Genomic DNA, 21,768 nt, shown 5'->3' on the forward strand with positions numbered 1-21,768 from the left:
TTGACTTAACACAACTCTGCTGTAAAATAATTGTTACATTATACAGCTTCATCGGTATGGGGAATTTATTTATACCTCTTCTTTAGCAAATTTATATTCTGCCCACTTCTGAATTATTCTGATCAGCTTACTATACAAACATTTAAAAAAAACAGGACAAGTTTTTTTTAACTCCTTTAAGAGATTGTATTAAAAGAATAGGTTTTAAATCCACTTCTGAAGTATAATTGGGAGGGGCTTAACTTCAGCAGTTTTATTCCCCACCATGCAAACACATGTTTTTCCTGTTGATGTCGGATATATATTAATGGTGGGACTTGAAAAAGATTTGCTTATAAAAGCCTGTCAGTATAAAAAGTACTGTAGCCAATCCTGTCAGAAACATAAACCAATGCCTTATGAGGCTTTGTATGTCAGACAGCTTTTGGATTATCATAATTTCCTCTTCTCCCTCCTCCCCCTTTCCTGCAACATGGGATATAACAGCAACATACTAAAGAAAAAGAAAGAATTACAGATTGTCTTACACCCTAGGCCTAGTATAATTTTAATGTGCATGTACATGCTGACTGGAATTCTCATATTTAGTAAATTGGGAAGAGTCACTGACATGCTCTGGAATAGTCTATTGTTTCTGGTAAGCTGCATAAGAATAAGAGACTTGATTGAAGGGAGAGCTGAGATGCTATTATCCAAGGTGTGCTGTAGGGAAAAAAAGAGGAAATAGAATAGAAAGTTAGCATCAAGTGCGGGGGGGGGGGGAGAGAATAGGTATGAGCTGGCCTAGGGAATCTGGTGGAGCATAAGCACAGAATGAGAGGGATCTGGCTAATCCTTGCCCCTCAGCCACAACTCAGTTGATGATCATAAGCAGGTGAGGCTCCTGCTTCTGCTGTTCAACACCTCAATAATGTTAGAAGATGACAAAATATATCATTGGAGAACAGGTGTATCATAGAAGACAAGACGTTAGTTAAATCTTGAAAATTCCAGATTTTTTTCTTTCTCTCGCATATACTCACCTTAAAATGTAGATGCAAAGCAAGTAAAGACAAGCCTAAAGTCACTGTCTATCCAACATTTAGGCCTTATATGCTCTTATATGTTATCAGGCCTTTCTAAGGGCTGATCCAGCAAGTTTTTTCACATTTAAAGAATACCAGTACTGCAGAATCACATGCCCATGGGGAGTTGGAGTTTCACTGTCTTCACAAATTAAATCCAGACACACTGTAAATCCTATCATTTATGTGCGACAGATACTGTTGACTTATATTCTCAGTGAATATGTCATCCTAATTAGTTTCTGTCAGTTATCTATAACCTACTTGAGGCCAAGTGTGAATTTGCAAGCAAAGGCCTGGAAATTTAGCTGTTGTTGAAGAAGCATTAGAAACAACTGACCTGAAATATAAGGAACTTAGATATAAGTTACTTACAATATAATCAGTTGTTTGCATGTATGTGTTTACAGTGCCACTTTGAGCATCTTTAGAAAAGCATTTTAAAATATTGGGTATAATCTGGTTAATTGAATCACTTTTTACTGAAATGTGTACTTGAGTTTTTGAAATCAGGAGGAAATAAGTATATTTAACTTGAATATATTTCTAGTGAATTGGTGAAGGGAATGAACTGATTTGTTTTAGATTTTGATAATGTTAGTTATAGCATATTTAACAGGTTAAGGGGTTTATGTTTCTCTTTTTCTAGAGTACCAGTTCTACATGTACAAATAATTTCTTGGTTTGTGTTAATAGTAACCTCCATATGATATAGATTTGGTACAGGTAGTCCTCAACTTACAACCACATTAGAGCCCAACTTTTCTATTGCCAAACAAGACGGTTAAGTGAATTTTGCTCTATTTTACTAGCTTTCTTACCACAGTTGTTAAGGCAGTCATTGCAGTTATTAATTTAGTAACACATTTGTTAAATGAATTTTGCTTCCCCATTGACTTTGGTTGTCAGAGGGTTAGAAAAGGTGATCCCATGACTCTGGGACACAGCAACCATCAGAAATAGATGCCAGTTGCCAAGCATCCAAATTTTGATCACGTGATCATGGGGATGCTGCAGTGGTCATAAATATGAAAAATGGCTATAAATCACATTTTTCAGTACCTCTGTAATTTCAAACAGTCACTAAACAATTGGTTGTAAGCTGAGGACTATCTCTACTAGAAAGAATGGACTTTCAAAGCACATTGTTATACTGTACCATGGTGTCTACTGTTCAAACTAGGGGATGTGGAAAAGGAATTAAGAAAAATTAAAATACCCATTAGGTATTAAGTGACTCGGAAGTAATTCTTTTTACTCAGATTTCTGTATTTAGAGATGTGTAAGAAGAATGAGGGAAATTGAGTTTTTACAAATTTGTCTTTACATGTGTATTTATTTATTTGAAATTTTGTCTGTAAGGAATCCTAAACCAGGTATTGTAATTCAGATTCAAAATCTGTAATTACAAGTCTTTCATTGTATTTGCATATTACATCTTAATTGTTTATCTTTAGTTTAAGACCTGTTTTGTTTCAAATGCTGTGAGGTGGGTAGACAGTGAGAAAAGTACTTTAAAAGGAGCTGGAAGTACTTTTGTACTCATTTTGTGAATACAAAGTGCTAGAAAACTCTTTCTAGCATTTTGAAATTTAGATACCTGCTAGACTAGTCACTGAGATGTTATACTATTGAAAACCTTTGGAAGAAATGTCCCCTCTGGTTCCTCTTTTCAAGAACTTTTTTTTAAGTTCTTGAAAAAAAAACCTTGTGTTCTTTGAGCTGAAGCATAGCCTTATTCTGTAATATTTAACTTTATTAAGGCCATAAAGACTTTAAGATCCACAGTCTTTTGCTCTTTTGTAGTTTCATTCTTAGGATTCTCATGAAATTCTGATACTCTACCTTTTTTCAGCTAGGACTATAATTTGGCTGTAACAGATCTTACAACCAAAGTATATAAATAATCACAATTTCCTATTAATTCCCCTTGATTTGTAGAAACATCTATTTTATTTCTGTTTTTTTTTTTTTAATTTCTTTTCATACAGTGCCTAGGTTTTTCCCCCTTATTCCCTCTCTTATCCACAGGGAAAAACATGTGAAAGAAAATATCTAATTCTGTAATTGTCTAATATGATCTTGGCTTCTAATATGGAGTGAAATCTTGGCTATTTTTTTGAAACTCAGAGGAATTTCATTTAATGGAGACATATTGCTCAATATCATAACATTAAGTAGTCTCACACTCTATGACTTTTTATTATTCTCATTCAGAAACTCCCTCTCTTTTCTCCTATCATTTCAGTTCATCTGTTTTTAGTACTATGTCTGGTCTGAATTAACATGAGACTATACAGAACCCCACTTCAACCATGGTTTGCAAAGTAGCACATAACTGAAATATTTCCATGACCCCCAGTATTTTGCTGTAAAGGCCTTTGGGGGTGTTCCCATGCCATGTTCCACATCTTCCGAAGAGTGGTGGGAAGCAGGAAAAGAAGATAAAACAAATGAACAAATTATCTCAAAGCAAGTACTTTATTACAAGTTAAGGCAAAGAAATTTGCCCTTGTAATTTACTCATCCTTCTCCTTTTACTTCTTTCAGGTGTTCCAGAGCCTGGAGGATCATCATCAGGAAGTAGTGTCTTTCTTTCGGGAGAATGGTTTTCATGGACTAATTGCCCATGACTCGGAATATGCTCTTTGCAACATCCCCTCCTACTATAGTTCCCATGCCCTGAAGCTGAGCTGGAATGGCAAAAACCTCACCACTAACCAATTCCTCATGCAAGAGGTGGCCAAGCAGCTGGGTCTCAAGCTGAGCAGTTTTCCTATATTTGCTGCCTTGCTGGGTAAATTGAAACTGGTTAACCTTACATATATCATGTTTATTTATTTATTTTATTTATTGGTTCGATTTATATGCTGCCCTTCTCCAAAGACTCAGGGCGTCTTACAATGCGTAAAGCAATAGTCTTCATACTCTTGTATATTTATACAAAGTCAGCTTATTGCCCCCACAAACCGGGTCCTCATTTTACCTACCTTGAAAGGATGGAAGGCTGAGTCAACCTTGAGCCTGGCGAGATTTGAACTTGCAGTAATTGCAGGCAGCTGGTGCTACTTAACAGCACTTTAGTCCGCTGCGCCACCAAGACTGTTAGATCATAGTCTGCAGTAATCATGGCTTATAAAAGCTACAGTGACTTGAAAGATACAGCTTTTCAGTGTGCGTTGTGTTTTTTTATTTTTATTTTTTTCTTAATGTATGTGAAAGAGCATAACTTTTTTTTCCCCATGTTGTCAGATGAAAAAAATAGGTTGCAGCTGGCTTGGAATACTCTCAAGGGCAAAAGGATGTCCCATTTGCAAAATCCCTGTCTTAACTCCAATCTTTTTACTGGAGTAGGTGCATCTCTACCCTACCCTTCATGACCTTTATATAGTATACATTAAATTCTTGTTATTTAAAATGTTTAGAATCATTAATTACAAGGATTTTTTTTTAAATAAAATAGGTTGGGAGGGTTATATTTGTCTAGAGACTAGGAGAAATTGCTGCTATCTGGAAAACAGAATATGGTCTGAAACATCTCAAATTGAGCTGCATTTTATGGAGACCAACTAATCAGCCTGAAGCAAATAAGAGCTTCAGCTTTAATCAAAACAACATAATTCAATTACTTTGCTGTACTCAAGTTTAGTATTAGAGTACCGATTTTCTGTTTGCAGAGTTTCAGACTTGGGATTCTCACTATACTGTGTACAGTTCAAGATCTTTCTCCTCTTTTGTGAAACATAATTTGCTAAATCTTAACTTTAAATTCTATAACACTTCCTGCTTATTTCCATTTTGGGTGAAGGGGAGGGGGTTGAATTCCATTCTTGTTGCTGATTGTATATTACTGTGCCTTTCCCCCCCTCAGGGAACCACATTCTTCCAGATGAGGACTTGGCTGCCTTCCATTGGAGTCTTCTTGGTCCGGACCACCCGCTCGCTTCACTTAAGGTGACACATGCCCCTCGTCCTCTTCTGAAGGGCAGCAAGGCAGGAATTGAAAGAACCGCAGAGTTATTGCCCAAAGAACTAGTCAAGTGTTATCTGGATTCTAAGATGTCTCTGAAGTTTAGAAATGACATCCTAATGGGAGGAGTGAGAAAAAGCACCCCTAAATTTTGCAGACAGTTCTAAGAAACAATTGCCCTCTTATATTGTTTACCTGAAGAAAGCTATGGGTTTTCCCCAAATAATGTAACTTTGAAATGGAAGGATGACTTTAAATCCAACAAGAGATGATAATGGAGCCAGATACATTTTTTTAACCTATGTGAAATGTGTAAATGAAGTGTCACAATTGTCAATTCTGAAAAGAAATGGAAGGATTCATCTAATATTTAAAAAAAGGATTTAGGAAGAAATAGAGCTAAAATAGACTAGATTTAAGAAGTAGAATCAGTTGGGCATATTATTTCATAGTGTTTGTCTAACAGGACTGGAAAACCAGAAGACTTTGTTGCTTTTTCTCTGTATTATAGTTTTGTGTAGCTCTACAGCTTTGGCTGGGAATCAGCTGTAACCACAGATAGAGCAGGAATAAACAGGTCACATTTCTAGTATGGATTATTGCAGTCTTCTAAACCTGATGCTCCTTAGTGTGAGCTATGCTGAAAACAAGTAGAGTTATACAGGTAATCCTTGATTTACAACAGTTCATTTAATGGCCGTTCAAAGTTACGACGACACTGTAAAAAGTGACTTATGGTCACTTTTCACACTTACAACCATTGCAGCATCCCCTTGGCCATGGGATCAAAATTTGGATGCTTTGCAACTGGTTTGTATTTATGATGGTTGCAGTGTCCCGGGGTCCTGCGATCAGCTTTTGTGAGCTGCTGACAAGCAAAGTCAATGGGGAATCCAGATTCACTCAACAGCTATGTTACTAATTTAACAAGTGCAGTGATTCACTTAACAGCTGTGGTAAGAGAGGTCATAAAATGGGGCACTTAACAAATGTTTCACTTAGCAACATAAATTTTGGACTCAATTCTGGTCGTAAGTCGAGGACTACCTGTAGTTAATATTACAGGGGAAGTTGCAAAAGATTGAGTCACTGAATTGTTCAGGGTGTCTGACCTCCTCCAGTTAGTCCTCGACTTACGGCCACAATTGGGACCAGAATTTCCATTTCTTAAAAAAAGTGGTTGTTGTGAGTCGCACATGACTTTATGATCTTTCTTACCAGGGTTGTTAAATCACTACAGTTGTTAAGCAAATGACATGGTTGTTAAGCAAATCCAGCTTCCATTTACTTTGCTTGTCAGAAGCTAGCTGGGAAGGTCGCAAATAGCGGTCATGTGATCCCAGAATGCTGCCACCATCGTAAATACTGCTGGTTGCAAAGTGCCCAAATTTTGATCACATGACTGAGGGGATGTTTTGACAGTCATAACTGCAAGGACCAGCTGTAGGTCACTTTTTTCAGCATTGTAACTTGAAAGGGTCACTAAATGAATGGTTGTAGGTTAAGGACTACCTACATTGGTCACTGAGAATGAATTTAAAAAACAGCCAATTCATGTCTGAGGCTACAAGCAGCCTAATATACCCCTGAGTGACTGTTAACTGCAGTATCTTTCCTCATTTAAAAATACTGTAGTTATCGCCATTTTCTACTGTGAAGATTTGATTATAATAGTACAGTATAAATATACCGAGGATTTAAAGCAATTTAAAGAATCATGATAAAATTAAATACATGGCTGACGTTTGGTCAAAAGTTTGATTTGACAGAAAGGCATTAGCCAGATTATTTTGGTTAGAAATGGAAGGGTTCTTGGCAGCTTTTGGTTTGAAAAGAGGAAGCTGTCATTGAGAAGACCTGTTCTGCAACCCTAAAAATGTTACGTGGGCATTGGGAGAAGGCATTTTATTATGTTTTTACAGTTTCTAAATCAACATTTTAACACTTCATTAATAAACAAGATTACTGTATCACATTGAGAGAGTACTCTTCTGGAACATTACACATTTACATAAATGCCTTGATACCCTGAAGTGAAATCCTGACTCCTATGAGGAGTATTGTGGTCCACCAGCAGCCTGCGGAGCTGGCAGCAGAGTTGGACAGTGAAGAGGCTGGGGAGGAACATGAGCCAGTCCTGGAGGTTGGGGAAGGCTCGGACGAGGGCTCTGCGTAGGAGGCAGAGATGGGGCCAGGGTCATTTGGGAGTTATGTGCGGACTCCGGACATCAGAGAGGCAGAGGAACAGGAGGAGCCTGTTCCTAGTGCGCACATGCGCAGAGCTGACAGAAGGCAAGAACAATTAAAACAAAAGGGACGACTCAGGAGTAAGGCTTGGAGATGATTGGACCTTCTCATAAGACATAAAGGAAGAGCAAAGGCACATGGGCCTTTGCAGGAAGCAACATTGTGGATGGTGTCGGTTTGTACTTTGAAGCTCCATTTTTGACTCTGTGTTTCCGTGTGGCCTTGCCAAGATAATTGCCAATTAGGTCTTTGGCAGCATGTCAAAGAAGATAAAGAGTGTTTACCAGCCTTATCCGAAGGACTGTGGCAGACTTCTGTTGGACTATTTATAAACTTGGTGATTCAGCACATGCTGTGAATGAAAGGAATTCACAGCCGTTAAAATAAAAAAAAGGGGTTTTGGGACTAATTGTGTGTTTTTTACTATATCAGGAAGCGTAGATCAGAACAAGGAGTTGAGCTGAGGTTCCATAAGTTAGCAGACATAAGGAATCTATAGAGAAAGTTAGTCTATGATACTAATATTTCCTGATCATTGACTGATGAGGCGGGAGAATTTTCCTATTCTGTTCTTCACATTAATTATACTAATGATAGTTGTTCAGACCATAGAGTTGTTACTGTGCTGCCTTTTGTCTTCACTGAAACTTTTGTCTAGGTGCATGCTTCTTGTTGGTTCTAGGTGCGTGCCCACCAGTTGGTCCTCCCACCCTGTGATGTGGTCATCAAGGCTGTATCTGAATATGTCGGTGCCATCAAAAGTCCCTCTGGCCTGGATGTAATAGGGAGAGATGTCTTCAAACACTCCCAGGTGAGATGGGAATCATGGAGATGGGTCTAGACTAGTATCAGGCTTAATATTTATATAGTATGAAAGTTACAAAGAGAAAGAGAGAAAATAGAAGCCAATGTGATGCCAGACAACTTCAGTGTTTTTACTTTTTATAGAATCTAATGAGTTTCTAGTTTCCTCAGGCTCTTTCCTTCTGCTCTATAATTAATATAAATCTTATTTTGTGATTTCATTAGGAATAGAGACAGTAGCGTACAGTATATAGCTAACTATAGTAGGATTTCCATGCTGAATCCTAGGCTGTTGTTGCTGCACACTTTTTTTCCTGCCATTTCCATCGTTTCTTTCTCATTCCTCCCCAGTCCAGGACTGAAGATAAAATAGAACGCTTCAAGAAAGCAGTAGAATATTATTCAGTGGCCATGAAAGCACCTCCTACACCAGCCGGCCAGTCTCCGTATGTTCGTGAGTATCCAGGCGACGCTGGTCAACTTCACCTCTCTCTCAAGCGTGTTTTCTCCCGCTGGCCAAGAAGGTGAGGCCCTGCCTGATACCTTACAGCATCCTCTGCTGGGAGAGGTCAGGTCTGGATTTAACTCTGAAATTACCTTCTCTTGGCCCGAAGAGAGCTTTCGTGCCTTTTAATAACTACATGGCTGGAAGAGCTTTGAGATGCTTTCTTCAAAATAATGCCATAACAAGTTGGAAGTTCTGTTTGTTCTTTGTCTCATGGTTTACTTAAAGGCACAAAAGCACCTTTCCAAGCCAGATGCTGGTAATCTTACTGGGCCTCTCCTGGATCCTGCATTCAGAGATCATAGTACACTATTCTTAATAGTTGTCCTTACTGTCCATTATTATGTGTTTAATTTTACAATGCAAAAATATTGTACACAAAGTATATTTAAGCAATTAAAATATAATTAGCCCAAATGCCCCTTGATCCAGTATTCTTTATAATGACCCCAGTATCTTAAAGAATTTGGTTATCTATTAAAAATCAACAAGGGGTTTGGTGGTTAACCACTAGTTTATGCTTCCTTAGATATTTATTGTTGGATTCAGTGACTGGAAATTGGCTGGATCCATATTGTTGCCATTGTATCCGGCTTCTGTCCTGTTTCTGACACCATCCTTTGCTAAGAAACGTGGTCAAGTGTGTGAGAGCCATTCTCCTAAAAAAGTTCCCAAATAATGTTCTAATCCTGCACTTCCAAGCTCCTCAAGGATTTTTTTCAGAGTTATATGGTAATGGTGGACAAACCATCCTTCAGTTTAATTTCAGTTTCATGTGGAACAGCCAGTAGAATTGCATCCTGCTGTTACTCTTTGTGACTTCAGGACATCCTCTACTCTATCGCAAGAATCTGAAGCTCAGGCTTTTATGGGTAAAGTTGCCCAAGTATAAAAAGTTGTCCATGGATACCAACTCTAAAAAACAGAAAATGGAAAAAGGCAAGACTGATTATGCTTCAGACAATGAAGATATGACTTCCCATGCATAACTTCTGTCTGAAGTGGTTTTTTTTTTTATCTACACACCAATTTAATTGACTTCTGCATTGGCAGAAGTCTCCGCTCAGGGTATCCTGATAGTAATGTTGGGCTATTTTTTTTTAAGTATAACAAGGATCCAATTCTTTGTTTCAGTCCCAGTATTTGGGCCTAACCACTTCGGAGGGGCACCACCTCTGAATCGCAATCCAATGGTATCACTTCCTTCTGGGAAGGCTATGGTAAGTGCTCAGAACTGCTTTAGGCAGATGTTAAATTTAGTGTGATATTTCCATTACTGCATCCATCTAGAATGGCAATGTTCACTGGGTTAGAGAAAGCAGTTGGTCCTTGCAGGCTCAAGCTACAACAGGGAGATGTAATATATACTACACAAATTGAGATACCTGAACTTGGCCTGCATCCTTATGTGGGAAAAATCATTTCTGAATGCTCTTTTTCTTTATAAGGCCCACTGCATAGAAGATATTAATGCATCAAGGAGAAGATTAGGTTAAACTGTTCCCTCTAGTTTATGTCATATAAGCTACAAATATGAAGAATCATTCAGAAAATTGCATCCCCCTTGCATTTGGGTCTGAAGAGAGATTTAAAATGCTGCTACGTCAATTTTCCTCATTCATGGGGCACAAGCATATAATTCAGCTAAGGAGAACTGAATTATCTGAATGTAGTGAGCAAATTAGTAAATTATTGTGCATCTATAGATAACTTCTTTTGCTACCATTTTCCAAAGAGTCCCCTGTGCCAGTCCAGCCATACCATGGCTGTGCATGTGGCATTGGTGTATAATAAACACATGATATTTGAAACATGTGACTGGAATTTCAGGTTTTTCCTTTCCTTGGGGAGGGGGTACATTTTCTGTCTGTTTCTGGTATGAGGTAAGCATTTAAATATTTGTAAATGTTCTCAGGAGTAAAATGTAATAGGATCTCTAATACAGAATAATTTCAGAATCACAGATAGTATTCAATTAATGACCACTCATTCAGTGATGTTCAAAATTACAATAGTGCTGAATGAATGGTGGTTACAGCCAGTCTTTGAACTGCTGGTCATCCCAGCTGCCCTCCCCACCCTATTGTCATATGACTGCGAATCTGGATACTTGACAACCAACTCGCACTTATGATTGCAGTGTCATGCAGTCATGTGATTGCAATTAATGATTTTCCCTGCCAGCTTCCTACAAGCAAATGGAAAAGCTGGACGGGATGTTTGCATAATTCTCTAATAAGTGCCCCCCCCCCCGCCCCGCCTGCATACTCTCCTCTAGTGGTTTTGGATTGTTGTTGATAAATGATGCAGTCACATGAGATCACACTTTACAATCACATCACTTAGCAATGGAAATTCTAGTCCCAATTGCCATTGTAACCCAAGGACTATCTGTATATTGGAGGCTTTTTTGTCTTGATTTAGATCATTGATCCCACTAGTCCAGTACTTAACTATTATGGTTCACAGCAGTTCTGCAAGACTTCAGACAGATATTTTCTCTTGTCTGCTCATTGTTCCTGTTTTAATTACAAATGCCAGAGAATTAATCCAAAACCTTCTGAGTGCTAAGAGTCTTTGCTTACTTTCTCTGCTACTGGGCTATCACTCCTCCCTAGGTTTGAATAAGTAGTTTTGATTGCAGCCGTTCCTTTTCCCCTTTCTCTTTGCTTCCATCTCTAGTTTGCACCCCAAATGGGGCCAAAGATGCAGTACCAGCCACCTGCTCCACATGGTGGCATTGCTGCCTCTTCATCTTTCCTTCCGGGTCCTGGTTCCAGTTTTCTCTTCTCACCTCATGGCTTGGCGGACGCAATGCCCTTCCATGAAGATCCTGCCTTGAAGGCTGGTCACTTCAACAACTGGCCTGTATCATATGATAATTGTCCTGCCAAGTTTCCTAACCATCACCTGGGTTCCAAACCTTCCCCGCCATCTGGGCCTGGATCTTCACCCTCTTCTTCTTCTGATGGAGAAGAGCACAATGGAGCCAATTCCAAGTGAGTGTAACTCATTGGAGTCTTGTGACTTTCTTAGCAAACTCGGGGGTTATGGCAGGGGTGAAATGCTACTGGTTCAGGCCGGTTCACCTGAACCGGTAGTAAAAAATGCTACTGGTTCGCCAAACCGGTTGTAAAAAAAAAAGTTCCGAAGACCAGCTGAGTGACACGCAATCGGCGGAACTTTTTTTTTTTAATTTTCTTAAAGCATTTTTTAAAAGTTTTTTAAAAGGTTCCCAAGCTTGTGCGCCACAGCTGATCCTCCCCCCTGACTGTTCTACTTACCTTCCCGAGCCTCCTTTTGGTGCACACTGTGCATGCGCGCGCGCTTGGCGCAGCAAGGAAACCGGTAACAAACCGTTTCAGATTTCACCCCTGGGTTACAGTGATAGTTTATGGAGGAAAGTGGGGAGAACTAGCCAAATCTCAGACATTCTATCCTTGTCCTGGGAAAGGAGAGACTTCTGAATAGTTGTACCGTCACACAATTGGGAGAAACAAGACTCCTGGATTTTAATCCCATTCTAGGATGACAGTATTTCTTTTCTTTCTCCATCCAGCCATGTTTCTGAAACTGTGTCTCGCAAGTCTGGCTGGGAGGATCCTGCGGGTGAAAAGATAATGAATCAAGGCTGGGGACAATCACCTGGGAACACTGGCAACTCAGAAAGGACCTTGAGTGGACCTGAGGCCCACATCCCTTCATTGCTCTCCATGGCAACCCGAAACCACATGGACATAACCACCCCGCCTTTGCCTCCTATTGCTCCAGAAGTACTTCGAGTGGCTGAACACAGGCATCGGCGGGGGCTTATGTACCCTTTCATCTACCACGTCCTTACCAAGGTGAGGCGGGCGGTGAGCCTTCGCGGATCTATTAATTAAGTTTTCTTGCAGGAGACCTAGGTGGTTTTGAGAACAGTCGGGTGGTTGAGAATCAGTGATCCAGGATTTTCATTTCATTCCAGGGTGAGATCAAAATCCCTGTGTGCATTGAAGATGAATGTAACACTGAACTGCCACCAGCAGTTGTCCTTTTTCGGGCCTCACGGCAGTATGTATACGGTGTCCTCTTCAGTGTGGCTGAGACACAACGGCGGATGGAACGCCTGGCTGTGCGCAAGCGCATTCCCGTGGAAAGTAGGTAACTTCTCCAGACTTTTGTACATGTGTGTACTTTCCAAGTTCTCAGTTAGGGCTAAATCATAGTAATGTCACCTAGCCACAGTTTATTAAGTAAGACATAGGGGCTGCATTCTTGTTTACCGCTTATGAAGCCAAATGAAGTAAACCTCACATGCTTTAGTATGATTAGTAAACTGGATCACTGTTTCTAGAGCTTGGTGTTAAAAATATGGGAGACAAGATTCCCAGAACCTACGTTAGGTAGTTCAGAAGGATGTACCCTGTCATGGTGGGATTTGCTCGGGTAATAAGACTACAGGTAGAGATCCTGTTCCTACTCCCCTTTTCTCAAGGCAGCTGAGAACAGGGAGTCAGTTGAGTGTCTAGTGCTGCCTGCCTGGGGGGGTGGGGTAAGTCTGCTGTGTTTCTAAATGGGATGATGGAGTTTGTGGGATGTAATGTAGCCTCGTCCCTATTCGTTGTCATTTTTTCAGACAGATTGCCATATGCATATGTGTAAATGGAGTATCTGCATTTCAATTAGTGTTGTTGTGTTGTTGGGCTTTCCAGTTACCAAATGGAAGTGCTATATTGCTTTGTTGACTTTTCAGAGCATATTCTGAAGGCAAAACTTCCTAATTCAGTAGTTTTTCTATAACCCTATATTAGTGCAGTAAGAGTTCTGAAGCTAATTGTCAGAGAGAGAGAGAGAGAGAGAGAGAGTCTTGTATGCTTTTATGGATTAAAGGTTGAGATAAATCTGTTGTTATTGCGTCTTTGCTAGACCTTCTGAGATGCTTTCACCAGGCAAGTCGCAAAGTATGCTTGCTGTTGGCTGTTGTTTGCTATGGGGATATTTAAAAGTCATTTTTAATAAGTTGGGTACATTAATAGAATCAGAATGGATTGCCTTTGTGGTTCTAGGACAGAAAACAAGGGGGTAGTGACTTTTTAAAAATGTCCATTGTATTTTACGGCCAAACATTTTGAGGGATTTTTTTGCCAGAAAAAAGACAGAAAAACAGACTACTTGAAACATCATAACAAAACTTTTTAAGTAGGCTTTGTTTTAAGTTCACAACAGAAAGAGCTTTTGTTTGTTTTGTGCACATCCATATTCTCTGGGCCAGGTATTATTAACCTGCCTTCTCTTCAGTTGTTTCATCATGAATGGCTCAGGGACCAGGTTCTGCCTTCTCCTGTATATTTTGGTAGTACCATGGTTGATCTTCACATTTATTCATGTTTTGCTTTCTTAGCCAACTTATTTAGTCCTGAACATGAATCTCATCTTATTTTGTCTGCTTCTATCTACTTTCTTCTGATTTGCACCCCCCAGGCAGGGATTAATGCCAAGCCAGCTTTTTTCTGCAACTTGTTCATAATTGTATAGGCATCACTTTGTGATGATCTGTAATCCTACCACATAGCTGTGGAATTCATGCCCTGGCAGTCTTCTCCCTTTTGTGGAGCCATTTACTCCAATTGTGATTACTTTGTTATATGGCATAAATCAACTGTATATCCTTATATAAAGGCATACTTCATAATATTTATATAGTGAGGAAAATGTTTTTTCCTCCCTCTTCTCCACCATACAGCATTTTATAATTACCTTGTTCAACTCCAACAGGTGTGTTTTAATTACCCTCCCATATTTTAGTGTTACCTTATGGCTTCCAATCCCTTAGTACCATTTGCAGCTAAATGACATATGTTGAACTCTCCCCATTCAGTAGTCCCTGATACTTTGCTTTCCGTGTTTGATGCTGGATAATTTCAGTCTAATTATGATATCTTTCTTGACTTGCAATAATGGAATTGAATGCTCTGTTTCATGGGGACCATTTTGGTGCAACTTGAAAGACTGGTGCTAGGATTTCTGTTTGATGCCATGGCTATTAACTTTTGGGTTTCATTGTGCTTCCGTTTTATAGGGTTTCCTGCTTAAGCAGGGGGTTGGTCTAGAAGACCTCCAAGGTCCCTTCCAACTCTATTATTCTGTTATTCAAACATAACACATTGGATGAGATGATCTTATGTTTGGGGAATCCAGTTCCATCAAAATGCAACAGTTTGGCTGCTTATTTCCATCTAAACCTAAGAAGGTTGTACACATTCTAATTTAGTATCTGATATTACTTCAAGTCAATTGAAAGAGATGAAGAAATAGGGATTTCCCCTTGCTTCAGATGTTCAGCTTGAATGTTACTCCCGTATTCAGCCCTGAAATGGGATGTCTTGCTTTTTTTGGCAGCCAAAAGCATTTTTGCACAGCAGAGGCTAATATGGTAGCACAAATCTACAAGTGGCAAAATCAGCAGTAGTGGTGATGATGTCTAAAATGGCTCACAAATGGGATTATGCAAAACATTTCATTTCAAGAAATGCCAGAACGTTACATTTTTCCTCTAGTTCATGTCAACCTGGCATTATGGGGATAGAAGAAATCTAGAGGGGTTAGTATATTAATATGTATATTTAAGCATCTGTTGTGATATGTGTTGCTTTTAAGATAGTTTTAGTCTAAACTATCTGGTTCTATGTTTTAATTGTTTTTATGGTTTTTGGTTCTATATGCTGACCAAAGTTCATTGGATTTGGGCGGCTATAACAAATATGAATAAATTATAAACAAAATTAAATTTAAAGTAAGAACAGTGTGTAAATCATGGTGTTATGAATATTTTAATTCAGGTAACATCTCAGATTGCCCTGGAATTGCCAGATCAGCATAGTCTGTGAGAAAAATAGGATGTTCCAGTATTCCCCATAAAGTCCTGACCCTTGAAGCATACATACTTTTCAGCAACCTACTCCTTGGCATACTGGATCAGAATTGATATAATGCAAAGAAAAGCTATATGCTCTACTGCGTTAAAATGTACAATCGAATCTTGGCACTGTTTCACATTTTGAGCTTGAAATATATTTTTGCTGTAAGTGTACATTCATTAAAATACACCCGGTCTAAAATATCTGAGTGTTGTTTTTCCTTATTATATGAACTGGGAAAGTGATTTATTCTAATCAGATATTCATCCCTACATAGCGCATCCTGTTATCGTCAAGGAATGGTCAGCGTACAAAGGGAAATCACCCCAGACTCCAGAGTTGGTCTCAGCTCTTGCTTTTCGGGAGTGGACCTGTCCCAACCTCAAGAAGCTCTGGTTGGGCAAAGCAGTGGAAGACAAGAACCGGCGTATGAGAGCATTTCTGGCTTGTATGAAATCAGACACCCCCGGCATGCTCAACCCTGCCAATGTACCAACACACCTACTGCTCATGTGTTGTGTATTACGGTGAGTGGAGCATATCTGAAGAGAAAAGTCAAAAGAGTGGCAAGTAACATTGTGTGCTAGGGTTGGCACCAATGGGATATGGCTATGAAGAAGAGCTGTGAGAGATCTGTACTTTTGAAAAATCCAGGATTTGGTTGTGGATTGGAGTTAGTAGGTAAGAATGAGATGACAATATCTGAAAATATAAAGGAGTAAGCATTATGCAGTGTTCCAGATGTTGAACTAGCAGTGGAAGAATCCATGTTCTAGTCCCTCCTGAGCCACAGAAATTTAATGGGTGACTTTAAGTGAGTCACAGTGTCTCAGCCCAACCCATCTCATAGGCCTTTTGTTGTGGGGTAAAATGGAAGGAGGAAGTGCTATGTATACCATCATGAGCAAATATTGGGATATAAATCTATCAGATAAATTTATTTGGGTAAATGAAAGCTTATTGTTATATTTATGTTAGTGATTTTCTGCTGTATGTTACTTGAAGATAAAACTATCAAAGCTTACAAGTCAATCTAGAATCATTTCCTGATTTTAAACATGGTGACAAATAATATCCAGACCATTTGCTGGGGTGCACGTTTGGAATATTTGTTCTGCAAATAATCACTATTGAAGTGTGAAACTTCATTTAGTTCTTTAGCTTTACTGCTCATAACTTTTGCTAAGTGAATCTGTCTACTCATGCTTTTTTTGTCAAATTACAAATTCTAGATTTCAACATTAAAAAAAAAAAACAATTATAATTTTCTCCAAGGCCCAGCAGTATCCAAAAGTAAAAAAGCATTTTAAATTTTGATTCTTGTTTAATAATGTATTTGTACTTTTATTTGAATTATTCTTTTTTCAAGATACATGATACAGTGGCCTGGAGGCCGGATCCTCCACAGACATGAATTGGATGCTTTCTTGGCCCAGGCTGTGTCTGCTCAGCTATATGAACCAGATCAGCTTCAAGAATTGAAGGTTGGTGTTATTTATCACTCCTGTATTAGTCCTCGCAGTGGGAATAGGAAAGAAGAGAGAAGATGAGGTTAGAGCTAGGGGGCCGAGAATAGAAGAGTACCCAAGTCTTGTTCTTGCTAATGAAAGGTAAATTCCTCTTACATTTTCACAGGCATAGAATTAGCTGTTTGTTCATGTATCCCTGCATCCCTTTCTTCCATTACTCAACACTCCCAGGTTCTACCCTATTCAAACTTCATCTTACTAATTCAGCTGGTCTGATAAAGAGCAGGTAAATTTGCACAAATGGGTGCTCATACAGTGAAATGCTTGTCTGTAAAGAACAGCTCCTTGCACATAGAGAACTAAGATGTGGGGGACAAGGGAGAAGTTGTACTAGGATGCACTAGATTTCCTATATTGCAGGGTACCTTTTTTTGTCACAGAACTGAAATACACATCTGCATACATGATATTGGAATGCTTACATTTGAAGCCTGGTTGCTTAAAGGAGACCTAGAGAGCTGTAATAAGGGCAGTATTTTGAGATGTTACAGGACACATGCTGTTAACATTTTTAGTAGATGTAAAAACGTTCCTCAACCCCTTCTTTCTTTGACTGTCACCAATCCTGCTTTCCTTAAAAGTTCTGTTTGAAGGTCAGTACTATGCCATTGGTCCTGGAAGAAAGCCTACTCCTTAATTCTAAGATAAAGGTTGTAAGGGACTCCTTGAAGCTGGAAGATCTCTTGTACATATTCTAAACAGGTGTATTAGATCACTTTCTCTCTCGAAATGGGGCATGGCCTCATTAGAGGTGGGTAGAAAGAGGAGTTAGACCAGTTTTAAAAAAGACCAGAAGTACTAAGATGAAAGTGTTTCCAAAGTACATGTTCAGTGCAGAGGAACTAAAGGGCCCCGGGTGTTGTCTGGGAGATGCTGAAAGGGTGGGAATATTGAACAAAGGTGACCTCTGCCTTAGAAGGCTTTTTCTTGAAGAAAATGCTGTTTTCTTCCCCCTCTTGCCTGAACATTCCCTGGAGGTAAAATATGCTTCACACCAGTAGACCTTATGATCTGAGCAAGTGAGCAGTGTAACCCATAGCCACTGTGGTGTATTGTACTTTGTCTTCCATATGACATAAATACTTAATGTCTCTGGGATGGATGTCGGCCATTATAGACAAACCTTATGTGAAATATGCTCAATTGGAAGTTTATACTTTATATAGCCAAAACAATAGCACTTAGACTTATATACTACTTTACAGTGCTTTACAGCCCTCTCTAAGTGGTTTACAGAGTCAGCATATTGCCCACAACAATCTCGGTCTTCATTTTACTGAGCTTGGAAGGATGGAAGGCTGAGTCAACCTTGAGCCTGGTGAGATTTGAACTGCCAAATTGCAGGCAGCTGGCAGTCAGCAGAAGTAGCCCGCAGTACTGCACTCTAATCCCTGCGCCTCCGTAGCTCAATATGATTATAGGGAACAGAGGAATGGGTTGTTGCTGCCTCTAATACTGCTGTCTTTAATACGGAAATAGTAGTATTACTGTATCCTGCCTTATAAAGTCACTTAAGATGGATCGTGGTCATAAAGGCCAGAAGACAGAGGAGAAGGAGTAAAGGGATGTTGCTTTCCTTGCAGATTGAGAAACTGGATCCCCGAGGAGTTCAGTTGGCTGCTCTTTTTATGAGTGGAGTGGACACGGCCCTTTTTGCCAATGATGCTTGCGGGCAGCCTGTGCCCTGGGAGCATTGCTGCCCATGGATCTACTTTGATGGGAAACTCTTTCAAAGCAAACTGATTAAAGCTGCACGAGAGAAGGCACCTCTGATAGACCTCTGCGATGGCCAGGTAAGCATCCTGTAGCAAGCAGTTGCTTCTGCTTCTGACTTACAAAATTGTGGCAGCAGTTGTTTCTGGTTTTCATTCGTAGGTTTTCTGATGTGCAAGAGAGGGTCCCAATGCTGCCTATATGTTCTTCTCTCTTAGAAATCAACAGCGAAGCCATTTGAGCAAAGATAGAGATGTTGCTCTCAAATTACTTTATAAAATTAATTTTTTTAAAAAAAAAAAACAACAGCTTTACAAATTGCTGATATTCCAGATAACTTTGTCTTTCAGTTTTGTCTCCTTCATCAATAGCTGAATGTGCGCTTTGTGTTTATTAGGCAGCAGGAAAAGTGCAGTGCGATCATTCTCCTTGGCTTACTGCCCTAAAGAAGCCTAGGAGCAAATTGATAGCCCAGCTATCTGACTTATCTTGTGCTTTAGAGAGTGTATTGCATAGGATGATCGAACTAACCCGTGGCCAGCAGAGAAGGCCTGCTGAGGATCCTGTCGGTCAAGGAACTCTGACTGACAAGATCCAGAAGAAGAGCCTTCTCTGCAGTAGCACCAGCCCTCTGGAACTTCCTATCCCCTGGGGTGTAAGAGCCTGAAGAACTGGCTCTGCTGATTGGCCCGGGGGGGGGAGTCCCAATTGGGGGGGGGGTTTTCATCACAGGAGGTGGTTACTAGACTAACTTGCTGACCCCACCTCCCCCTCCTGTGCTTCCTGCTTTCCCTCCGTCCATCTTTTTCATTTCATATTCTCCACTTTCATTATTTTTATTGTTTCGTTCCTTTACTGTTGTTGTTTTTACATTTTTATCATCTTTTTTTCTTTTATTGTTGTAGGCTGCCCAGAGCAGCTCCAAGGCAAGATGGGCGGCAAATAAATTTAATAAATAAATAAAGTGAATCATGTTCAGCTCTTGTTGATTTCAGTGAGAGAGTCGTGGCATCTGATATTATCTGGATATATCCTCCTTTATCCCAATTACTGTCAATTTATGCTATGATTTTTGTTGTTGGCACTTGGCCCAAATTGTGCCAAAGGAACGTGCCTTAGATTTCTCATCAGTTGCGCTTCCTTGACCTTGGGGGATATTAGATAAAGACCGAAAGAATATGGAGATCTCCCCAGAATTCTACTGGATACCTATTCTGTGTGTTCTGTTTCTATTTGGTCTTGGTCAGACCGAGCAGGTTTCTAAAGTAGAGAAGATGAGGCAGAGTATTCTGGAAGGCATCAACCTCAATCGCCAGGCTCCTCCACCTCTTCTCCCACCTCCACCCTTTGTGCCCTCTATGGCAGCACCTTTTTATCCAGTGCCTCTTTACCCTCGCACTATTGGATCAATGCCACAAGCAGCCCCTGGGAGGACTAGAGGCTTCACAGGTAAGTGAACGAGGTTCAGATGCTTCTACTAGACCCTTAATTCATATTTATGTGATTCCTATATTTTGAGTGTAGAGCCAAAGTTCTAAACAACGAACTTAATAGTACCAATATAAGAGTCTTCATTAGTACAGTGTCATTTTGGCATGGAATTCTTGGGAATATTAAATGCTAATTCTCTTGTGACGTCCAGCTCATAGTTGTATTTTTAATACTGAAAGGATGCAACCTAATGTACAGTTAACCAACAAAAACACGTGTGCACATGCTTTCCTCCTCCCCTGTCTCTTCCAACAAAAAAAATTGATTTATGGACCCTAGATCTGTGGATAAAGCTAATCCCCTGTCCCCCTGTCCTTTCTTACCTTTCCTCTTACTGACTATGCCTTTCCTCTCCAGGACTCCATCCAATCCCACCACAAGGAGGCAAATTGGAAATTGCTGGGATGGTGGTGGGGCAGTGGGCTGGGAGCAAACCTTCTCGGGGACAGGGCTCCTTTGGCATGCAGGTGGTGTCAGTTGGAGGCCCAGGGAAAGGGTAAGTAGCACTAGAGGATGGCTTTGATTAGTTGCTGCCAGATTCTCCCTTTGTTCCTTATAACCTGTAGAAATGCTAGGGCATCTTAACCGCAGGCTACAAGCGCTTGCTTGGATATTTTGCTCTGGGATTATTATTACTTCAACAGAGCTAAAAGGAGAAAGAGTGAAGATGGAAAAGGCAAACAGAAAATTAAAGCATTATTTCTTAAAGATACATTTTTCTTATAGTGACCAGATTTGATGGAAACAGTTCAAGGTAGGCTAAATGGCAATTTCAACTTTCAGCTGACTCTGTTTCCCATCTGATGGATGATAACTAATGGAAAGGAAAAAACCAAAAGAAATAAATACAGCTGTTCATGTTTAATATTTCTATGTAATGTCAGTCTTCTGAAACTCTGACAAATACATCCATGCACATAAAGGACCATGATCTTTACAAACTTTTATCCGTGTCTCAATTGCTTCCTGAAAATTGTTTAATGTGAAAAGCATCTTTATCTGACCACAATTCATATATATCCTGAGTGAAAGGCTCTTTAGAAGTCGCTATGTTTTTTAGCATAGGAAATGTATTTATTTATTGTGAAGAGATTAGAGTATCCTAAATACTGTTGGATGTTTTAATTATTTTGATCTTGTTCATAAAATGCTAAGAGTCCCTAAGTGATAAAACAGTGTACATCAAATAAATAAATAAACAAACAAACAAATGATCTCTTCTACCTGTGAACTTGAACTTTCAGCTTTTTTTCTTTTCCTATTCTGCAGCCGTGGTCGTGATTGCTCTGGAAAAATCCCCAAAGTAAACAAGAAAGTAAACAAGCAAGTATGTCTCCCTAAGGATTGTGGAAATTCATTTTATTGTGAATTTTATTGTAAAGAGTTTTCCTCTTTTGCTGATTGATCCATACTGAGTTCTGTCCATCTCATCCACTATGCAGTAGACCCTTAAAGAAGGAATGATCTTTGAAAATATACAAATGCATACAACAAAGATCAGCTGCACTGCGATTGCTGGCACCAGGGCAATCAGGATTCCGTAAGA

The 21,768-nt window shown here is 39.6% G+C and overlaps 1 protein-coding gene across 1 annotated transcript in view; it reads left to right on the plus strand.

The window, feature by feature from the left end:
- Window positions 1-21,768, plus strand: part of FAM120C (family with sequence similarity 120 member C) — a 28,804-nt gene that overhangs the window by 3,448 nt on the left and 3,588 nt on the right. Inside the window, exons 2-15 of the mRNA XM_034434106.3 lie at window positions 3,615-3,861; window positions 4,936-5,018; window positions 7,964-8,092; window positions 8,437-8,539; window positions 9,725-9,810; window positions 11,273-11,589; window positions 12,150-12,435; window positions 12,558-12,729; window positions 15,767-16,016; window positions 16,859-16,973; window positions 18,602-18,811; window positions 19,979-20,180; window positions 20,580-20,718; window positions 21,492-21,549. Coding sequence (XP_034289997.2) covers window positions 3,615-3,861; window positions 4,936-5,018; window positions 7,964-8,092; window positions 8,437-8,539; window positions 9,725-9,810; window positions 11,273-11,589; window positions 12,150-12,435; window positions 12,558-12,729; window positions 15,767-16,016; window positions 16,859-16,973; window positions 18,602-18,811; window positions 19,979-20,180; window positions 20,580-20,718; window positions 21,492-21,549 — 2,397 coding nt within the window. The remainder of the gene's footprint in view (window positions 1-3,614; window positions 3,862-4,935; window positions 5,019-7,963; window positions 8,093-8,436; window positions 8,540-9,724; window positions 9,811-11,272; window positions 11,590-12,149; window positions 12,436-12,557; window positions 12,730-15,766; window positions 16,017-16,858; window positions 16,974-18,601; window positions 18,812-19,978; window positions 20,181-20,579; window positions 20,719-21,491; window positions 21,550-21,768) is intronic.

This window comes from Pantherophis guttatus, chromosome 2 (genome assembly GCF_059756535.1).
Source record: "Pantherophis guttatus breed Tessera chromosome 2, ASM5975653v1, whole genome shotgun sequence".
In the NCBI taxonomy this organism is placed as follows: domain Eukaryota; kingdom Metazoa; phylum Chordata; class Lepidosauria; order Squamata; family Colubridae; genus Pantherophis; species Pantherophis guttatus.